The following is a 19,392-nucleotide window of genomic DNA, read 5'->3' on the forward strand; positions in this document are numbered from 1 at the left end:
CAGCAACAGCCAAGAGTCAATATTTAAACATTAATCTGCTTGCATTAAAACATTACCAAGATCCTGACTTTAATTGGCTTTGATCCTTCCTTTATAACACAAACACAAGAAATTAAATTAAAAAATTATCACGAAAAATGAAAAACTTTAAGTGCAATTTAAAAATATTTTTTTTTTTTCCAATTTAATGAATGAATATAAAAGAAGTAAGTATGTTAATAAAAGAAATTTAAATAACATGACTGAGTTATCGGAGCACATTCACTGTCTTTAGTTTGTTTCAGTACTGAGGAGGACTTTAAATTTAAAAATATGAAAACCCTGGGAAAAAGTTTGCAGTCTGTAGACCGTGAAGATAATCGTTCTAAAAAAAAAGTTTTATAAAGTTTTACGGTGCGGCAATTAAAGTATAGCCGATCTATATCCCTGCCCTATAGGGTGTAACCGTGGGGTTTAGCCCAGGTCCAGTTAGTCCTACCCCTTTCCTCTTTAGAAAGGGCGCCACTGGGATTTTAGACACGGTGTCCCAGAAACCGGGGAAGCATGAGAGGGAAAAGACAGGGTCGTGAGAAGTCCGAGAAAGGCTGTAAATAAAACTGAGAAAAAAATTATTTATAACAATTAAAGTGATTCATTCAATCAATTTACAAACTTAACAATTTTCTTATAACTAACTTAATTGTGAGAACCTCTCACCTACGTTGGCCCTTGCCAATTATTCTTACAACTAAATAACCAATTTTCTTATTCTCGTCACTCCGACGGAATATCTCAATATCTTAATTTCCTCGTCAACCTGACGGAATACCAATTAAAACCTATTCCCGACTGCGCCCCCGACTCGGGCGTCTATACAACGTTTCTAAATAACTCCCTAATTCCATACAAAATCGTCCACCGGACGCTAACTCAATACACACTTTATCCGAATTACTAATTCTCTAAATTCCTGAAATTTTACGCTTAACATTTCTTTAATACAAAATACCAAATTCACTAATTTAATTCATTACCAAAATTTCTCAACTAAATTCTTTAACTAATCCGCATATTATTTCTTCGTGTCAACATTTCTAGTCTTGGTGAAATATATTCCCAAGTATTCAAAGATTACAACGTCAGTGATTTCGAAAGTTCTGAAGAAATAGAAGTATTTATGCAGTTTATTAATAAAGATATATTTTTGCTGAGAGGATTCATCAGTATCACACGTATTGATTTCTTCTAATTGCTTTGTAAATTTTATTTCAGCTGAGTTCTTCATTGATGATAACAATGAAACAAGTGTACTAGGCCATCAAATGTTAATAGTAAAGTACAAATATTAATCATAAATTAATATTCTTCATTTTCCAAACAAAATAAACAAAATAATTACCATTAACATTAATTAATTAAAATCCTAATGTAAATAGTGTTACATGACCTGAGAAATAATTTCATATTCATTGTACTTGTTGGGAATTTTATTTCACGGTGAGTATTTTATAACGATAAGTAATTTTATATTTTTTCGTACTGTATATTTTATATAATATATACTGTACTTAAAATTTTTTTTCAATATATATTCATTGTTATATTATTTGGTGATGATTGAGTGTTTAATACACCGCTTTATATATTTGCTTTTTATATCAATTAAATAAATAAATAAACAATAATAATAACAACTTGTATTCAATTGTAGGCCGTAGATTTCGATTAACTTGCATCCAAATGTCGTTTACCGTTAAACTGACTCCAAACTAGTGCTACACTGGCTATCTGGGTTGCTTATCAAGAAATAATTATTCTTTTATAGGTCACAAAAACTCGGATAGTATATTGAGAAATTTTTTAATTAATGAATGATTATAAAATTATTCACCAATAAAATTTCTTCTCAAATAATTATTTATAGTATTATTATTATTATAGTATAACTTACAAAAAAAATACATTTTTGAACATAAGCTAAAAATTCTTAAATCTTTCTACACAGTAAAACATTTTTTACTGTGTAAAAATTAATCTAATCTCTATAGATCAATTCCGGTGTTGATTTGTTGAAGAATTATCTAGCTCACAAAATAATTTTACGCAAGTAAAATTAAATTTTATTACAAAATAACCACCTGTATTTTTTCTTTCACAAAAAAAGTGTACTAAATAATTGAAAAATAAACACCACGTGTAAAAATCCAATTATTAAATAACTTTCAAAACTTGAAACCATGCGAAGAAATAGATTGTTTAAACTTGTAGGCAGATCACGTCAATACTGATCGCAGTTACACTCTAGTTCTGTGATCCTCTTAAAAGAACTGCACTCTTAAAAGAACGCTGAGTATAAACTGCGCAAGCTTAAACCAAAAGTTTAAAAAAGTTTCACAGCAGACAACATTTAATATGCAGGGAGAGTTTTCCCGCAGATAAAAGTTTATTCAAAAACAAACAATGGAGTAACTTTTAATTGCGCAGTATAGTCAGGATGTATACCCAGTTTTTTTTACCTCGGAGTTTGTCGCAAGCTCTCTCTCATCATTTATGCTTCAATCATCAAGGGAAGAAAACATGGAAAGTGTAAGTGAGTTTACAACTCTGTCTTTTTGCTTTAATAAAATTTATAAACGTTTTATCAATTGTAGGAGCAGAAAAACTTGGATGGAGGTCTTAAAACATTCCCATGGACTAAAGGAATATCAAGAATTATGGGAGAATTCTGGCCTCTAGCTCCCAATTATTATTTATTTTACTTTCACATACTTTATCTTAGTTGCGTAATTATTTTGCAAGTGATAGATCTTTATGAATTTATTGACGACGTAGATAAAATTATCGATATCTTCACTGAAAATTTAGGCTCAACAATTATCTACGTGCGAATTGTGATGCTTCGAGTTCATAATTATCAAATTGGAAGACTAATTGAATATAACACTGTCAGTTTTTTTAAAAACTCTTGTGAAATTAAATTATTTATAGAGTATTTTAATAAGGGTAGATTTATTTTAAAAGGTTTGAGTATTTTTGTTATTTCTTCAGAGTTTTTTTATTACTTTGACGCGTTATTGTCTTCATTGTGTAAGTAGTTTTTTTTTTTTTTTTTTTTTTTTTTTTTTAAGGATCTTCATGCGTAAAACAATAGTAAATATAAATTTATATTTTTTAGTTTTGATTAATTTAATTAATGAAGGCTCTACGGTGGATTGCATTTTGATATCTCGGGTTTTTTTGACTAACGAAAAATTGACTGTGTTTACAGTAAAAATCTACGCGCTTCATGGCGGCCTGGAGTCTAGGAAAAAGCTTGATAAAATAATCGCCGAGCACAGTCGATTATTGAAGTAAATTAAAAAAATTAAATTTAGAAATAATTGTAAAAAAAATTAGATTATTATGAAAATTTTAATTTGTTAAACTTTCATAGAGCCAACTGGTTGCTGTACTTAAATATCCAGTTTGTAATGTGTATAATTGGCTATCAAGTGTTAATAGTAAGGACAATTATTAATTTTTTTGGTAAATTATTAATTTAATAGATTATTAATAAAATTAATAAGTTGTAAAATTTAATAGTGTTACATGGTTGGCCGAGAGTCGAAAGCTATCACGTATATCCTTTACATCCTGCAAATGTATCTTATATTAATTATTTATTGTGTCATGAAGAGGTAATTTTTTTATAAAATTTTTATACGAGAAGAAATAATTTTTAATAATGGAATATTATGCAATTTCTTTAACTACATTAATACAACATATATTTCTTCCCGATCATTATATGAAGTAATTAATATAAAAAAATTTTTCTCAATAGGTCACAAAAACTGCGGTTGGTTACTAGAGTATCCTTAGAAATTTTTTAATTAAAGGATAATTCAGTCTAGAAGAACATTATATAAAAATTGTTATTGTTATTAGATGTTAATTATATTTTTGTAAATTTAGTTGTAATTTTAGAAGAAAGCGACATGTAAATGGTGTTGGTTTGTCGAAAGATCTAGATTGCATAATAAATATTGTCTTTTAAGACGGCGAAATTATTTATGAATGCAATTTAATAATTTAATAAAGATATTTTTTAAAATAATGAGTAAGGAAAATTTAGATTAAAAGTTAGAAATATTCCAGGTGAACTTTAAAATTTAAATCTTCCGATTTTAGTGAAGAAAAGAAGATAAATGAAAGGTGTAAGTAAAAACAAATTTAATTAATAATTTATTGATTAATATTTAATATAATTAATAATATTGAAATTAATGGTTAATAATTGCTAACTAGGATCAGGAAGCATTGAAGAAAGGTTCTAAGATATTTGAATGGCCAAAAAAAATTTCAAAAGTCGTTGGTCTGTGGCCATTATCATTAAATCCCTATTTATTTGGCATAGGTGCTTGTTATTATACTATTTACGTGGTTTTAGCATTATTAGATTTGTATAAATCATTTGACAATACCGACAAGCTGGTTGATAATATTACGGAGACTTCGGTAGTAGTCCTCGTATACGCCCGTATGTTATTTCTTCGCTTCAACATTTCTAGTCTTGATGAAATATATTCCCAAGTATTCAAAGATTACAACGTCAATGATTTCGAAAGTTCTGAAGAAATAGAAGTATTTATGCAATTTATTAATAAAGGTATATTTTTGCTGAGAGGATTCGTCAGTATCATAGTAGGAAGTGAAGTAATTTGGTACTTGAGTTCATTAGCAGCAACACGTAAGTATTATCATTAACTTGCATTTATAAAAATTCACACGTGTTGATTTCTTCTAATTGCTTTTTAAATTTTATTTCAGCTGAGTTCTTCATTGATGATAACAATCAAACAATATTTATTTTTCCCTACGAAATTTATATTTTTTATGAATTAAATAGCTTGACGCGTTATTATTTGACATTTTTATTTATTATGCCGACGGTTTGGGTATTTAACTTCGGAAATGTGGCAGTGGATTCCATTTTGATTTCTCTGCTCTTTTATATCAGTGGAAAAATGGCTGTGTTGACAATGAGGATTGAGGCGCTAGAAAACGGCCCTGATTCTAGGAAGGAACTCAATAAAATAATCGCTGAGCACTGTAAATTATTGAAGTAATTATTTCACTTAAAATTAATTAATTTAATAAAAATTTATAAATACAAAAAATTTTTTGTTTGAAGAATGGGAAACGGCGTTAAAGATGCTTACAGTGCTGGATTGCTAGTTTACTTAGTAAATACCAATTTAATAATTTGCATTGTCGGCTACCAAATTTTGATAGTAAGTAAATTTTTTTTATCATTGTTAATGTTAATACATTAATAATATTAATGATTCTAATAGTGTTACATGGCGGGAGGCCAAGAAGGAGATTTAGTTCGATTTATTCTGTTCATGATGGAAATGTATGCGATGTTAAGTATTTATTGTATAATTAGTGTACATATGACTGCCGAGGTAATCAAATCTTTTATTTAATTTTCATTTCAATACATAATATTATTATTTTTTTTTTCATTCTAGAGTCTGAAGTGTTGCGAAGCATTTTACAATACTGGTTGGTACAATTTGCCGATGGATTGTGGTAAAGATATTGTTTTCTGTATTGAACGTTCCCAACAACCGCTGGCACTTTGGGCAGGTCAATTTACAACATTTAGTAACGTTACTCTTACAGACGTAAGTTATCTACAACTTTTATCCTAAGAAGAATATAGCGTACAGTATTTTTTTTAAAACTCCGTAATAATAATAATAATAATAATTGATTATTTCTTCTTTAAATAGGTTACAAAGACTGCATTGAGTTACTTGTCAGTCCTCCGCAGCTTTTTGATCGCCGAATAAAAACGTCTGTTAATCCATTTATTATTTGGAAGATAAGATGTTTATAACTAATTAAAAGTACCAAAGAGTTCCCTGACAAGAAATTTAGATACCCATTTGAATTTATAATATTCTTTTAATTTGTTTAATTATTTATGTGCGAAATAAATATGCTTTGATTGAACTGTAATTTATTTATTGCCGTAAAATTTCTCTTGAAGACATAAATTATTATTAATTATAGACCATTTCAATCTGATTTGAAGATCTATTGAAGTACACCATGTAAAAAGATGCATAATTAGGATGATCCGAGTACCCCTGGGGCTAATACAGCTAGTTTAAGTTTCCAAAATTATAAAACAGTTTTTAAAATTTATATTTCAGCAATTCACTGTAATTTTTTTCAAGCTTTTTTCTACAATTCATATTTCTTCACGGAAGAAAGCATGAAAAATGTAAATGAGTCTAGAACGGCGAAAAGAGTAAGTAAAAGTAAAATTTAATTTTCTTCAATGAAACTAACGATAATAAATTGCTCATCAGGATCAAAAAATGCTGAAGAAAGGCTATGAAATATTTAAATGGACTAAAAAAATATCGTCAGTAATTGGTCTGTGGCCATTATCGCAGAATTCCTTTTTGTTCACTACATGTTCAGTTTACTATATTATTTACGTGGTTCTAGCATTGTTTGATATGTATAAATCAATCGACAATACTGACGAGCTGGTTGATAATGTTACAGAGTCTATGGCCGTTATCTACATATACTTCCGCATATTATTTCTTTGCGTCAACATTTCTAGTCTTGGTGAAATATATTCCCAAGTATTCAAGGATTACAAGGTCAGTGATTTCAAAAATTCTGAAGAAATAAAAGTATTTATGCAGTTTATTAATAAAGGCATATTTTTGGTGAGAGGATTCGCCAGTTTCATGATAGGAACCGAAGTAATTTGGTACTTGAGTTCATTAGCAGCAACTCGTAAGTATTATCATTAACTTGCATTTATAACAACTAACACGTGTTGATTTCTTCTAATTGATTTATAAATTTTATTGCAGCTAAGTTTTTCATTGATGACAACAATCAAATAATATTTATCATTCCCTAAATTTATAAATACAAAAAATTTTTAAAATAAATTGTAAAAATTTATAAATACAAACAATTTTTTTGTTTGAAGGATGGGAGATGGCGTTAAAGATGCTTACAATGCTGGATTACTAGTTTACTTGGTAAATACAAATGTGATAATCTGCATTGTCGGCTACTAAATGTTAATAGTAAGTTAATTTTCATCATTGTTAATCTTCAATATTAATCTTGTAATTTTTTATAGACTTTCATGGTTCCTGGTCGAGAGGCAAACTTTTTTAGATATGCTCTATACATGAGCGAAATGTATATGCTGTTAAGTATTTTTTGTATGATTAGTGAACACTTAACTGCTGAGGTAATATTTTTTTTACTATTTCTTCTTTATTATTAAAAACTTACTATTTCTTCTTTATTTTTGTAGAGTTTAAAATGTTGCGAAACATTTTACAATTGTCAGTGGTAAGACTTGCCAACTGATTGTAAAAAAGACATAATTTACTGCATCAAACACTCTCAAAAACCTTTGGCTCTGTCGGCCGGTAAATTTACAATATTCAATAACGTTACGATGACTAATGTAAGTTTTATAATACACATTATTGAAATCAAAAGAAGAAGGTCACAAAAGCTGTGATGGGGTAATTGAGTGTGCTGAGAAACTTTTTAGATGAATAAATTAGATCTTTAGCTCACCTTGTTAGTTATATTATTAATTAATATATATATATATATATATATATATATATATATATATATATATATATATATATATATATATATATATATATATATATATAATAATCATTAGTTGTGATTTATTATTTAAATGAAGTGGATAGAGTTAACTGATATGATTTATGTTACGAAAAATCTTTTTTGACACGTATTTTAGAAACTCTTCTCTTCATATATTCTTCTCACTTCTATGGCTTGAAAATGGTGTTACTTTATGGAATTATTCATATCACAAAATAAATTTAGTGAAATTGAATTATAGTTTGTTATCTTTTTCTACAGAACCAAATTATTTAATCCTACATCAAGCTAATTTGTTTAGTTTTAAAAAAAGCGCAAGACTTTATAATTTATGAAAAAATATTAAATACTGTTAAATAAATTTATTGCCAAACTTTCGATCAATTTTGTTTTAAATCCCACTTGCTCAAGCTTGAAATCACTTGATATAAGTAAGAAGGCGTTAAACCCTCGGAAGTTTCCACAGAACTGAGCTATAATTCTGTTTGCAAGCGGACAAACATCGCGCATGATCAAGCAAAAAAATTCAGTCAAGTTTTTTTTTCCATGTGTACTTACAGAGAAAATAAATAAATTGTAAAATATTGTGTACACCTAAAAAACTCGCGTGGGTGACCTCACGATACATTGTATCAAAATGAATGAAAAAAAAACGAGGGTTTCAAGTGAACTGCATACTGAATAGTGTTTACTTCGGACAATGTTGCAAGCTCTATACTATCATTCTTGTGAAATTTATTCAATTGAAAAGTTATGGAAGAATACCGCAATCGTGTAAGTTAGATTGAAAAATAGCATTAGTCTTATAGTTTATATATTTATAAAATTATTGCAAAAAAATTAAAAGAAAAAATTTCACATGTAAAAAATTTGAAAAACTATAAGTGCAATTTTTTTTAAATATTTTTTTATTGCTAAAATATTTTTGAAAAATTGCACTTACAGTTTTTCAAGTTTTTTACGAATGAAATTTTTTTTTAATTGCTTTTTAATATTTTTTTCAACAAAAAAATAAATAATAATTGAAGAAATCTAATTATCCATTTGGGGTGTCAAAAAATGGGGTTTTTAATATTTTTTTAATAACACGTGAAGAATATAGAATTTTTTAATCAATTTATAATTAAAATTGGACTTACCTAGGATGAGCGCGATTTGGAAAATGGTGTTAGAGCTTTTTACTGGGGTAGATGGATGTCAAAATGGATTGGAGTATGGCCACTGGCACCAAATTTTTACTTGTTCAACGTAACATTCGCCTACTTCACTGCCGTGATGCTGCTGGAGTACGTAGATCTCTTCTTTTATTTGCCGAACTTCGAGAAAGTCTTGGATAACCTGACAGAAAATTTGTCGTTTACAATAATCTACGTCCGCACATTGATGTTGCGCGTACACAACCACAAACTAGGTTCAGCGATCAGAGAATGCTTGAAGAACTCGAAAGTCAGTGCCTTCAGAAATTCCAAGGAGATAGACATGTTTGTGCAGTATACCAAACAAGGAAAATTTTTCGCCAAGTTCGTCATTGCTTTTGCGGCAATGACTGAGACCTCGTGGTATTTGAGGCCCACAACTTCGCACACTGCAATAAAAGGCAAGTATTATTCTAATTTTTATTTTTATTTAAATTATTATAGTCAAATAAATTTTTAGTAATACCTAATAATGAAACGGAGAACAACATCACGCTGAAGTTCAATTTGCCATTTCACTTCTACGTTTTTTACGAGATTAATTCCGTGAAGACTTACTTTCTGACGTATCTCTCTCACGGGCCTTTAATTCCTATAAATATGACTTCGGGACTGCTAGCGGATAGCTGTTTTGGCTGAAAGAATAAAAGAGTTAAGAGATAATCCTGCGAATTATAAAAAGGAGTTGAAGTTAATTATTGATGAACATATAAGACTATTAAAGTAAAGTATTTAATTTTAATTTTAATTTTTTTAACAAATAAATTATAGCAAAAAATAATTATTAAAAAAATGAACTTGTAGAAATTTTAATAAATTAAAAATGCAATTTTTTAAAAATAATTTTTTAGAACAAGTTTTTTTATTAAAGAAAATTAAAAAATTACTGATATTAATTAATGAAGAAATAAAAAATTACATTTTTTAGGATGGGAGAAGATGTAAAAGTTTCTTATGCAGTTAACTTGCTGGTATATTTACTAAACGGAACAATTCTCCTTTGTATTATTGGATATCAAATACTTTTGGTAAATTAGAAATATTAATTATAAAAAATAAATAAATAAATAAATTAATAATTTAATTATTTTTCAGACTCTTACCGTAGGACCAAAAACCAACATAATGCCTTTAATAGTTTACATCATGACAATGTACATGGTGATAGCAATTTTTTGCATCCTCAATGAAAATTTGATTGCTGAAGTAAGTGTCCAATAAAAAAAAAATTATTTTGGACTTTAATAAAAATTATAAATTGATTATTTTATATTTTAAAAGTCTCAAAAAGTGTCTGAAGCGTTTTGGACATGCGGTTAGTGTAGATAATATTTTATCGCACTGAAAATAATTATTAAAAATTATTCACTGCCTTAAAAAAATTTTTTTAAACAATTTATAACTTAAACTTTAAAACTTTTCAGGTTCTGAGAAACTTTTTGCTGTTGGAAGACGAATGATTAAATGAAGAATTAAAAACTGTAAAGAAATATTTTTTTTTTTGGAACTGTTAAAATAAATATAGCACCAAAAATAATGTTATGTATTTGTTGAAAATAAAAAAAATTATTTAGCGTAAATAAAATTGCTTTGTTACTCTATTAGACAAAAAACTATATCCTTGTGCTGGCAGAACTTTAAATGACGGGAAGTTCCCGTAAAAAATAGAAGTTCCGAGGAAATACCGCAATAATAGCTGTGTAGAGTTTTAAGTTTAAAAAATATTAAATGTATAAACAAAAGTTTAAATTGCCGAGCAATTATAGATATAGTACCCACATCCCTACCACAAAAATGTTTACCTCAGACGTCGCCGGGAGGTCTAGTCCGTCATTCTTAAAAAGTTTCTCCAAGGGATCAACATGGAAGAACTTAGTTCCGTAAGTTTGATAAATATTTTCCAGCGACAAAATTTATTTCTTCACTATTTTAGGACCAAAAAGACTTGAATGAGGGAGTTAAAATATTCAATTGGGGTAGGCGAGTGTCACAAGGCCTTGGAATGTGGCCTCTGGCGCCCAATAATTATATTTTCGTGATAACATTTTTCTACTTCACCCTTGCGATGGGTCTTGAGTGGTTGGATTTCTTCAATTCTCTTCACGATTTGGACAAAATTATCAACAATCTTTCGGATAGTCTTGCGTTTACTCACACTTTTGTGCGCGGACTGATTCTGAGGTTCCATGTCAAGGAAATACGGATGCTGATTAACAGCTCAATGCAGGACTTTAATGTTAGTACCTTTAAAAATTCAACTGAAGTCAAAATTTTCTTGAACCACATCAACAGAGGTAAGAGTGTCACTAGGTATATCATCTTGTTCATCGCTATTACGGAAATTATTTGGTTTCTTCAACCGTTGGCTATTCCCGGACATTTTAGTAATTTCTTCTGCAAAATATTAAAAATTAATTTTAATAATTATTTAAATATTTAAAATAATAATTTAAAATTTACAAAAATAATTTTAAATTATTTAAACAATTTTTTAGTGAACGATAATGGAACAATAAAATATATTTTGCCTTATCAATTTTACATTGTCTACGAAATTGACAGTTTCAAATCCTACGTTATAACATATATTTTGTACACCCCCCATATGTTTATCACCGGGCTCAGCCATTCTTCAACAGAATGCTTTCTGATAACACTCGTCTACTATATAAGCGGAAGATTGGTCATTGTCGCTGAAAGAATTCATTTTCTGAGTAAAAAAAAAGATTTGTATGAAAAAGATCTCAATGACATCATTAAAGAGTACACAAGATTATTAAAGTAAAAGTAATTTTATAAATTAACTTTTTTTTTTTTACTTTTACCTTTTTTTACTATTAGCTTTTTTATAATATTACATAATTTTCATATAGATTAGGAGAAACAGTGATTAATTCATATAAATCATCATTGTTTGTCTATATGATAAATTCTACATTACTTTTGTGTATTATTGGATATCAAATTTTGATTGTAAGTAAGACACTCAAGTTTTCTGACGTTATAAATTTTTTTTTATAATTTTTTTAGCAATAAAATTGTTTAAAAAAAAAATAAATTAAAAAATTTCACATGTGAAAATTTATAATAAACCTTATTAATTACCAAATTTGTTATTTATATTGACAGCATATTATCGTCGGTCCAAAGATCAAATTAATTCATTGTTTTGTATACATATTTACAATATACTTGGTAATAACTGTCTTTTGTATTGTTAGCGAGCGCCTAATCGCAGAGGTAATTAATTTATTAATTTATCTGAAAGTTTGTAATTAAAAAAAAATTTTTTTTACAGAATCAAAAAGTTTGTCAAGCTTTTTGGAACTGTTCTTGGTACAACATACCTCCAAAATATATTAAAATAATAACATTTTGTATTCTAAGATCTCAGAAGCCTCTTGCGTTAAAAATTGGAAAGTTTTCTTACTTTGGAATCAGCACGTTAACAAATGTATGTGTGTCAGTGCTTAATAATTGTTAATTAAAAATTATAAATTTTATTTTGAAATTTTTCAGACGACAAAATTAGCGATGAGTTATTTGTCGGTACTGCGTCGGTTTATAATAACAGAAGGTTCTAATTAATCTATTTGTTACAATAAATGATTATATTGAGAAGAAATAAAGTACTGACATTATATTAAAAATTGTATAATGAAGCGACAAAAAATGACTGATAAAAAACTTTCAATTGGTATTTAATAACCCGCTGTGAAATAAACGCACAAATTTATTCAGCATATCTCGAATCCTGACATGGATTTTAAAATATATTTCTTCAATATAAACGTATACTAGCGTTAATAAAATATTTATACAGCTTTTTTAATGTTTTTATAATTAATGAGTATATTAGTAATTTTTTTTACCATTCATTACTCACATTTTCACTTTCAAACAGAATGCACTATGACCACATTGATTAAAATTCCAAAAATAAAATTTATACTTCAAATTTGAGTCTGATGAAAGCGTCATTTCATTGAAAATTATTTAGAGTACTTATAGACATTGTATCAAACAGTCTTCAAGATCTCGAATAACAACTGTGAGGTACAGTTCACTTTGTGCTCAGTGAGTCCGTAAATACTCCACAACTGAAAGCTGTGTATAGATAAAACTTATCAAAACTTCCTAGAAATAAACAAACTTCCAAATTGCTGTAATTATAAGTATAGCATTTGAACGTTCAATATGTTTCTTCGATGGTACCGCGAGTTTATTTCCGTCATTTACAATAAAGTTTCCAAACCAAGAAGACATGGAAAAATTGAGTTCCGATCAAAAAAAGCTGGACGAGGGTGTCAAAATATTTGATTTTAGCAGAAGAGTATCTAAAGCCGTAGGATTGTGGCCTTTAGCTTCAAATGATTACATTTTTACTTTCTCGTATTGTTATTTTACGATGATAATGATTTTTGAGTGGATGGATTTGTACTACTCGCTGGATGATCTCAACGATGTCCTCGATAATCTCACGGAAAACTTATCGTACACCCAAATTTATATCCGTGGAATTATTTTGAGGATCCACATGAACAGTCTTAAAAAAATAATTGAAAACACAATCGGTGATTTTAGTATAAATAGCTTCAAAAATCCATCGGAGATAAAAATATTCATGACTTACATCAAAAAGGGCCGATTTTTCGTCAAGTCAATAATTTCTTTCATGGCGATGACCGTAATTACTTGGTATTTTCAGCCTTTGACAACCCCAGCTCCTATAGGTAGGGTGATTCCACTTTCTTACGACATTAAATTGATATTTAAATAAATTGTGATTATTATTTCTCAGCCAGTGATAATGAGACGATAATGTTCCTTTTGCCTTATCGCTGTCACATAATTTTTGAAATAAATGATTCAAAATCTTACATGCTGACTTATATTGCCTTTGCGCCTTACACATGGATCCACGGATGCAGCCACGCGTCAGTCGAGTGTTTCCTCATTACTATTGTTTATTATTTGCGAGGAAGACTAGTTATTTTAGCGGGAAGAATTGACAGACTGAGTGGAATGGAAGTAGTTGAATGGAAAAATGATCTTCAAGAAATAATTGTGGAACACATTAGATTGCTCAAGTATTTAATGATCATTGGTCGTGTTTTCTTGGTGTAATTTTTTTATACCATTTCTTCTTTTAGATTCGGAAACAATGTCATCGACATCTACAGCACGTCGTTGATGATTTACATGATTTGTACAACCATCTGCATTTGCGTTATTGGCTACAAAATACTGGTGGTGAGTATTTCTTCTTCTGTTATACTATTTTTGAAGTTATCAATCATAAACTTTTCTTCAATTTCTTGCAATAAATACCGCATGTATAGTTAATAAAATTTTTTAGAACTGCATGACCGGACCAGATGCGGATTTAGTCCAATTTTTTATATATGTATTTGCGGTGTACCTCATAATGACGGTATTTTGTTTCATCAGCGAGCAGCTCATGTCTGAGGTATGAAAAATTACGATTAAAATTCACCGTAAAGGTAAAATTTATTTTTTTGACAGTGTGATAAAGTTAGCGAAGCTTTTTGGAATTGTGAATGGTACCGAATGCCGCCGAAGATTGTTGTTAATGTCATGTTCTGTATTCAAATATCTCAGCAACCACTTACGCTGAAAATTGGAAAATTTTCTCACTTTGGCAATAATATGCTGACAATTGTCACCAAAACTGCCATGGGATACTTAAGTGTCTTGCGTAATTTTTTATTAATTGAGTAATGTGTTAAAAAAATTTTCTTCTATGGTTAATACAAAAATCATAGAAAGTGATAATTAAAAATTAAATTGCAAAAAAGAAGAAGAAATGTTTTTTTTTTTTTTTTTTAAACCATTGTTTTACCTATTATGTACGATTTCATATTTATGATGAAAAATTACTAGTTTTGTTACAATTTTCAAATATTGTTAATAAAGAATTTAAATAATAAAATTTTTTTTGTACTCACCATTGTTGTAACTAATGAAAAACTCTTTGGAATTTTGAACTCTTGATTTATTTATTATCTAAAGATCCACTTGCTTAATTTAATATTTCTTCACTGAAAAATTTCTCTAAAAAACTAAAATTTTTAATTTAATAAAATCAAACCTTAATATTATAATTTTCGTAAAAAAAATGGCAGTATTTTTTTTTTTTTTTTTTTTTTTTTTTAATGCAAAATTCTGTTATTGTAACACAGAAATTCTTAAAAAAAAAACCTCAAGCTCGTCAAACTAATAAAACTTATTCTAAAGAAAGTACATTCATGAAGTATATAACAAAGACTGAAAATACCCGTAAAAAAATCAAACTTCAATGCGCTTGTCTCACCACGGTAAATAAAAACAAACATTAACGCGCTTGCCCGAATATGGCTGCATAATAAACTTTGTATAGATTAAAAGTTTATAAAAAATAAAACTTTCAAACAACATGGCAATTACTGCTATAATATTCCAAATACAATACGTTTCCTCAACGATCGAGGAAACTTTTTTCATCACTCACTGTTTGTCGAGCAAACAAAACCATGGAATTATTAGACAAAGTAAGTTTTTTTTACAAGTTTGAGCTCAATAACAGAAATTATTTCTTAGGATCAGAGAGACTTGGAAGAGGGGCTCAAAGTATTCACCTGGACTATGAAAACCTCAAAGCTTATTGGACTGTGGCCTCTGGCGCCCAATCATTTTGTGTTTTTTATAACTTTTGCTTATTTCACCACGGTAATGATTTTAGAGTACACGGATCTGTTTTGCTCCATTACTGACATTGACCAAGTGCTCAACAACCTATTTATTAATTTAACCTTCACTCATATTTTCATCCGAGGGCTGCTCTTGAAGCGGCATATTAATAAAGTTGGCGGAGCTATTGAAGAAATGATCCAAGATTTTAATGTTAAAACTTTTAAGCGCTCGTCGGAAGTGAAAGTTTTTATGAGTTACATAAACTCAGCAAGATTCTTTATAAAATTTACCATTATTTTTATGATAATGTCTATTTATCCATACTTTTTAAAGCCGCTCTCTGCTAAACAAAATCTCGGTAAGTTTTTTCTGTAAAAAAAAAAAAAATAAATTAATAAATTTAATTAATTTATTATATTATTAATTATTAATTTTAATGGTTTATAATTCTAATTAATTATAAATAAAAATAATAAAAAAATAAATCACAGAAAATAGAAATGAAACAACAAAATACATTTTGCCGTATCCAACTTACGTAGTCTTCAAAATTAACGATTCAAATACTTACATGTGGACTTACATGGCATATGTACCGATCACTTATATCCACGGATGTTGCCATGCGACAGTAGAGTGTACTCTCATCACCCTGATCTTCTACTTAAGAGCAAAATTAGTAATTTTAGCAAAAAGGATCAACGAGCTGAACAGCATCGCCGGAGTCTGGAAAATTGAACTCGAAAATATAATTACAGAACATTCTAAATTATTAAAGTAAAAATTTCAAATATTTACCAAATTATTTTCAAACTATTATTTCCAATATTTTCTTCAGATTCGGTGGAACGGTAATTGAAGCGTACAGCTCATCGTTAATGGTTTACATGCTGAGTGCTTCTATACTCGTTTGTATAATTGGATATAAAATATTGCTTGTAAGTAATTTATAGGATCGTTGTAATAACGATCGATGCTAAAAAGTTATTGTTTTCACGTACGGGATAATTTAAGTAAGCGAGTTTAGGAAAAATTTTATTGTTGTCAGAATTTTTTAACAGGTCCCGATTCAGAAGTTGTGCAAATGGTGATTTATTTGTGTACAACGTACCTTATAATAAGCGTTTTTTGTGTTGTCAGTGAGCGTTTAAGCGCTGAAGTAAGCAATTATAGTTTTCATCTTCATTTTTTGATGCAATTAATTAAATTGAAATTATTATTTTAGAGCAATCAAATAAGTGAAGCTTTTTGGAGCTGTTATTGGTATGACAAGCCTCCAAATACTGTCAAAAATATAAAATTTTGTATTGCCAGATCACAAACACCTCTTGCGTTAAAAATAGGAAAATTTTCATATTTTGGTAATGATACATTAACTGCTGTAAGATTTTATCCATGCAAACTATTTCTTCTTTCGTAGAACTTGATTATAAAATCACCCAATTTTTTATTTTTGTACTTTTTCCAGCTTACAAAAACAAGTATGGGATACTTATCAGTTTTGAGACATTTTTTGATGACTGAATGAAGAATGGTTTACTTCTTGGCCAACCTTTTATAGTCTAAATATTGCAAATAGAATAATTATTTTTAGTTACTATCAAACAAAGTGTTTTGTAATTATTTTCTTGATACTTTTAAAACAAAATAAACAATTACTGAAAACTCTATATTCTTCTTTCGGATATCAAACACAATTTATTTATACTTCTTTGATGTGTATTCGTACCGCAGGACTTTCAGCACTAAAAATCAATTGAAGAAATACTGTTGATGGTTTAACAATAACTGAAGCTCCTCAAAAACTGATGCATTATGAATTATAAGTCCAACAACAAAAATAATAACTATGTATAGAATGAAGTTTATGTTTATCAACTTCAAAGTTGGAAATTGCCCAATTATTGGTGTAAAATCCGCAGAAACTCCTACTACGATGTTTACTTCAAAGATGGTCACTAGTTTTGTGGCGTCATTCTCTTGGTAACAGTGAAACCAACAACACATGGAAGACTGGGTACAAGTGAGTTATTTGAATCACTGCAGTGAGAGAAAAAAAATTTTTTTTAAATATTAAAGACAAGAAATTAATTAATTTAAAATTTTAAATAATTTTATTTCTTCAGCTAAGAAATAAAATTGTTTAAAATTGAAAACAAATAAATTTTTTATCAACGTAATATTAATTTTTATCAAAATAAATTTTTCTCTCAGTGTAATTAATTAAAAAATAATTTTTGTAGGGACAAAAAGACCTAAATGAGGGTGCAAAAATATTCGATTGGGGTAGATGGATTTCAAAAGGCATCGGTGTGTGGCCTATAGCCCCCAATGATTACTTATTTACCGTTACTTTCTCCTACTTCACCGCAGTGATGATCCTAGAATTTGTGGATCTTTACACATGTCTCGGGAATTTCGAAAAAGTTATCGATAATCTCACCGAAAACCTGGCGTTTGTCCACATATACGTGCGTACTTTGATGTTGCGGGTGTATATTGATGAGTTGCGGTACGTAATAACCGAATCGCTAAATGATTACAAGGCAAGTGCTTTCAGAAATTCCATCGAAATAAAAATATTCATGAGCCACATCAACAAAGGCAAACTATTTGCAAAAGTAGTTCTTACTTTTATCGCAATGACTGAAATTACCTGGTATTTGCAACCGTTGACAACTCCAGCCTCTCCAAGTAAGATCATTGGGAGCTTCACCATTAATCAACATTAATTTACCTGGAATAATTTTTATTTTTAGTTGAGAAAGACAATGAAACAGTGCAGTTTCTGTTACCGTATCACTTTTATGTTTTCTATGAAATGAATGGCTTCCTTAGTTATGTTTTGACGTATCTTTCCCATGGACCACATGTTATCATCAGCGGGTTTGGTCACATGACATCAGATTGTTTTTTAATAATCCTTGTGTTTCACTTGAGCGGCAGGTTGGCTGTTTTGACCGAGAGGATCAACACACTGAAAGAAGAACTAGAAACATATAAGATTAATCTCAAGAGTATTATTAAAGAACACATGCGGTTGTTGAAGTAAGAAGTATTTTTTACAACAAAAAAATTTTGATAGTAAAAAAGAAGTTTTACTTTTTAGAATGGGCGAAAATATTCGAGAGGCATTCGCTACTGCGTTATTGGTGTATTTATTGAACGGCACGATACTTTTATGTATTATTGGCTACCAGATACTCATCGTAAGTAATAATAGTAATTACAATAATAAATTTATTTGTAAAAAAATAAAATAATTGAATTTATTGTTAGAATTTCATGACTGGACCGAACTCGGATTTAATGCAGTACTTTATTTTTATATTTGCAACTTATTTTATAATCACTGTATTATGCATCGTTAGTGAGCGTCTTATTACCGAGGTAATTAAATTATAAAGCTTGTTATATTTTTTTTTTATTGATTTAGAGTCACAATTTTTTTTTTTTTTTTTTTCACGGATTTAGAGCAACAAAGTCACCGAAGCTTTTTGGAATAGCGAGTGGTACACAATGGAACGCGAGTATGTAAATGACATAATATTCTGCATTTCGAGATCGCAGAAATCACTCGCATTGCAAGCTGGAAAATTCGCATTCTTTAGTAACGGAACATTAACCGAAGTTACGAAGACAGCCATGGGTTACTTATCAGTGCTGAGAAATGTTTTAATTGTAAATTAAAGTCTTCAATATTTACTATCTGGTGTTGTTAGAAATTTGTAAAAAAATTGATGCAAAATTTATTTAATAAAATAAAATTATAACTTGATAGTTGAGCTTTATCAATTTTTTCTCATTTGCTGTGCTTGATCGGGTATCAAATCCTCGTTGTAAG

The 19,392-nt window shown here is 28.8% G+C and overlaps 4 protein-coding genes across 5 annotated transcripts; all 4 read left to right on the top strand.

Annotated features, from left to right (window-relative positions):
* Positions 1-98: 98 nt before the first annotated feature.
* Positions 99-4,088, top strand: LOC141528754 (uncharacterized). 2 transcript variants are annotated; one of them, XM_074244966.1, is made up of 9 exons: positions 99-206; positions 285-1,150; positions 1,252-1,476; positions 1,691-2,565; positions 2,631-3,066; positions 3,155-3,329; positions 3,413-3,479; positions 3,562-3,656; positions 3,803-4,088. In XM_074244966.1, exons 4-9 carry the CDS (start codon positions 2,530-2,532, stop codon positions 3,849-3,851), a joined length of 858 nt encoding a protein of 285 aa, XP_074101067.1. In that variant the 5' UTR covers positions 99-206; positions 285-1,150; positions 1,252-1,476; positions 1,691-2,529; the 3' UTR covers positions 3,852-4,088. The 2 variants fall into 2 exon arrangements, with proteins under 2 accessions (XP_074101067.1, XP_074101068.1); XM_074244967.1 differs by lacking the exons at positions 99-206; positions 285-1,150 and having other exon boundaries at positions 1,460-1,476; positions 2,252-2,565.
* LOC141528839 (uncharacterized) lies at positions 4,036-19,238 on the top strand. Its single transcript, XM_074245093.1, has 19 exons — positions 4,036-4,175; positions 4,267-4,708; positions 4,789-5,083; positions 5,153-5,252; positions 5,316-5,429; positions 5,496-5,651; positions 5,760-5,810; positions 6,345-6,786; positions 6,867-6,870; positions 6,989-7,040; positions 10,789-11,149; positions 16,610-16,707; positions 16,774-16,929; positions 17,545-17,571; positions 17,792-18,269; positions 18,317-18,596; positions 18,658-18,757; positions 18,828-18,938; positions 19,023-19,238. Exons 1-19 carry the CDS (start codon positions 4,167-4,169, stop codon positions 19,236-19,238), a joined length of 3,492 nt encoding a protein of 1,163 aa, XP_074101194.1. The 5' UTR covers positions 4,036-4,166.
* Positions 8,413-10,175, top strand: LOC141528753 (uncharacterized). The gene is given in 7 exon segments (XM_074244965.1): positions 8,413-8,433; positions 8,803-9,256; positions 9,316-9,467; positions 9,469-9,578; positions 9,784-9,883; positions 9,951-10,061; positions 10,137-10,175. Coding segments are annotated over 7 exon segments (987 nt in total).
* On the top strand, positions 13,120-14,597 carry LOC141528751 (odorant receptor 13a-like). The gene is made up of 5 exons (XM_074244963.1): positions 13,120-13,588; positions 13,657-13,945; positions 14,009-14,108; positions 14,215-14,325; positions 14,382-14,597. The coding sequence occupies exons 1-5, from the start codon at positions 13,120-13,122 to the stop codon at positions 14,595-14,597; spliced, it is 1,185 nt and encodes a 394-aa protein (XP_074101064.1).
* Positions 19,239-19,392: the final 154 nt, after the last annotated feature.

This window comes from Cotesia typhae, unplaced genomic scaffold, assembly GCF_013202065.1.
Source record: "Cotesia typhae breed Kobodo isofemale line unplaced genomic scaffold, CoteBio_Ctyphae contig_44, whole genome shotgun sequence".
Taxonomy (NCBI): domain Eukaryota; kingdom Metazoa; phylum Arthropoda; class Insecta; order Hymenoptera; family Braconidae; genus Cotesia; species Cotesia typhae.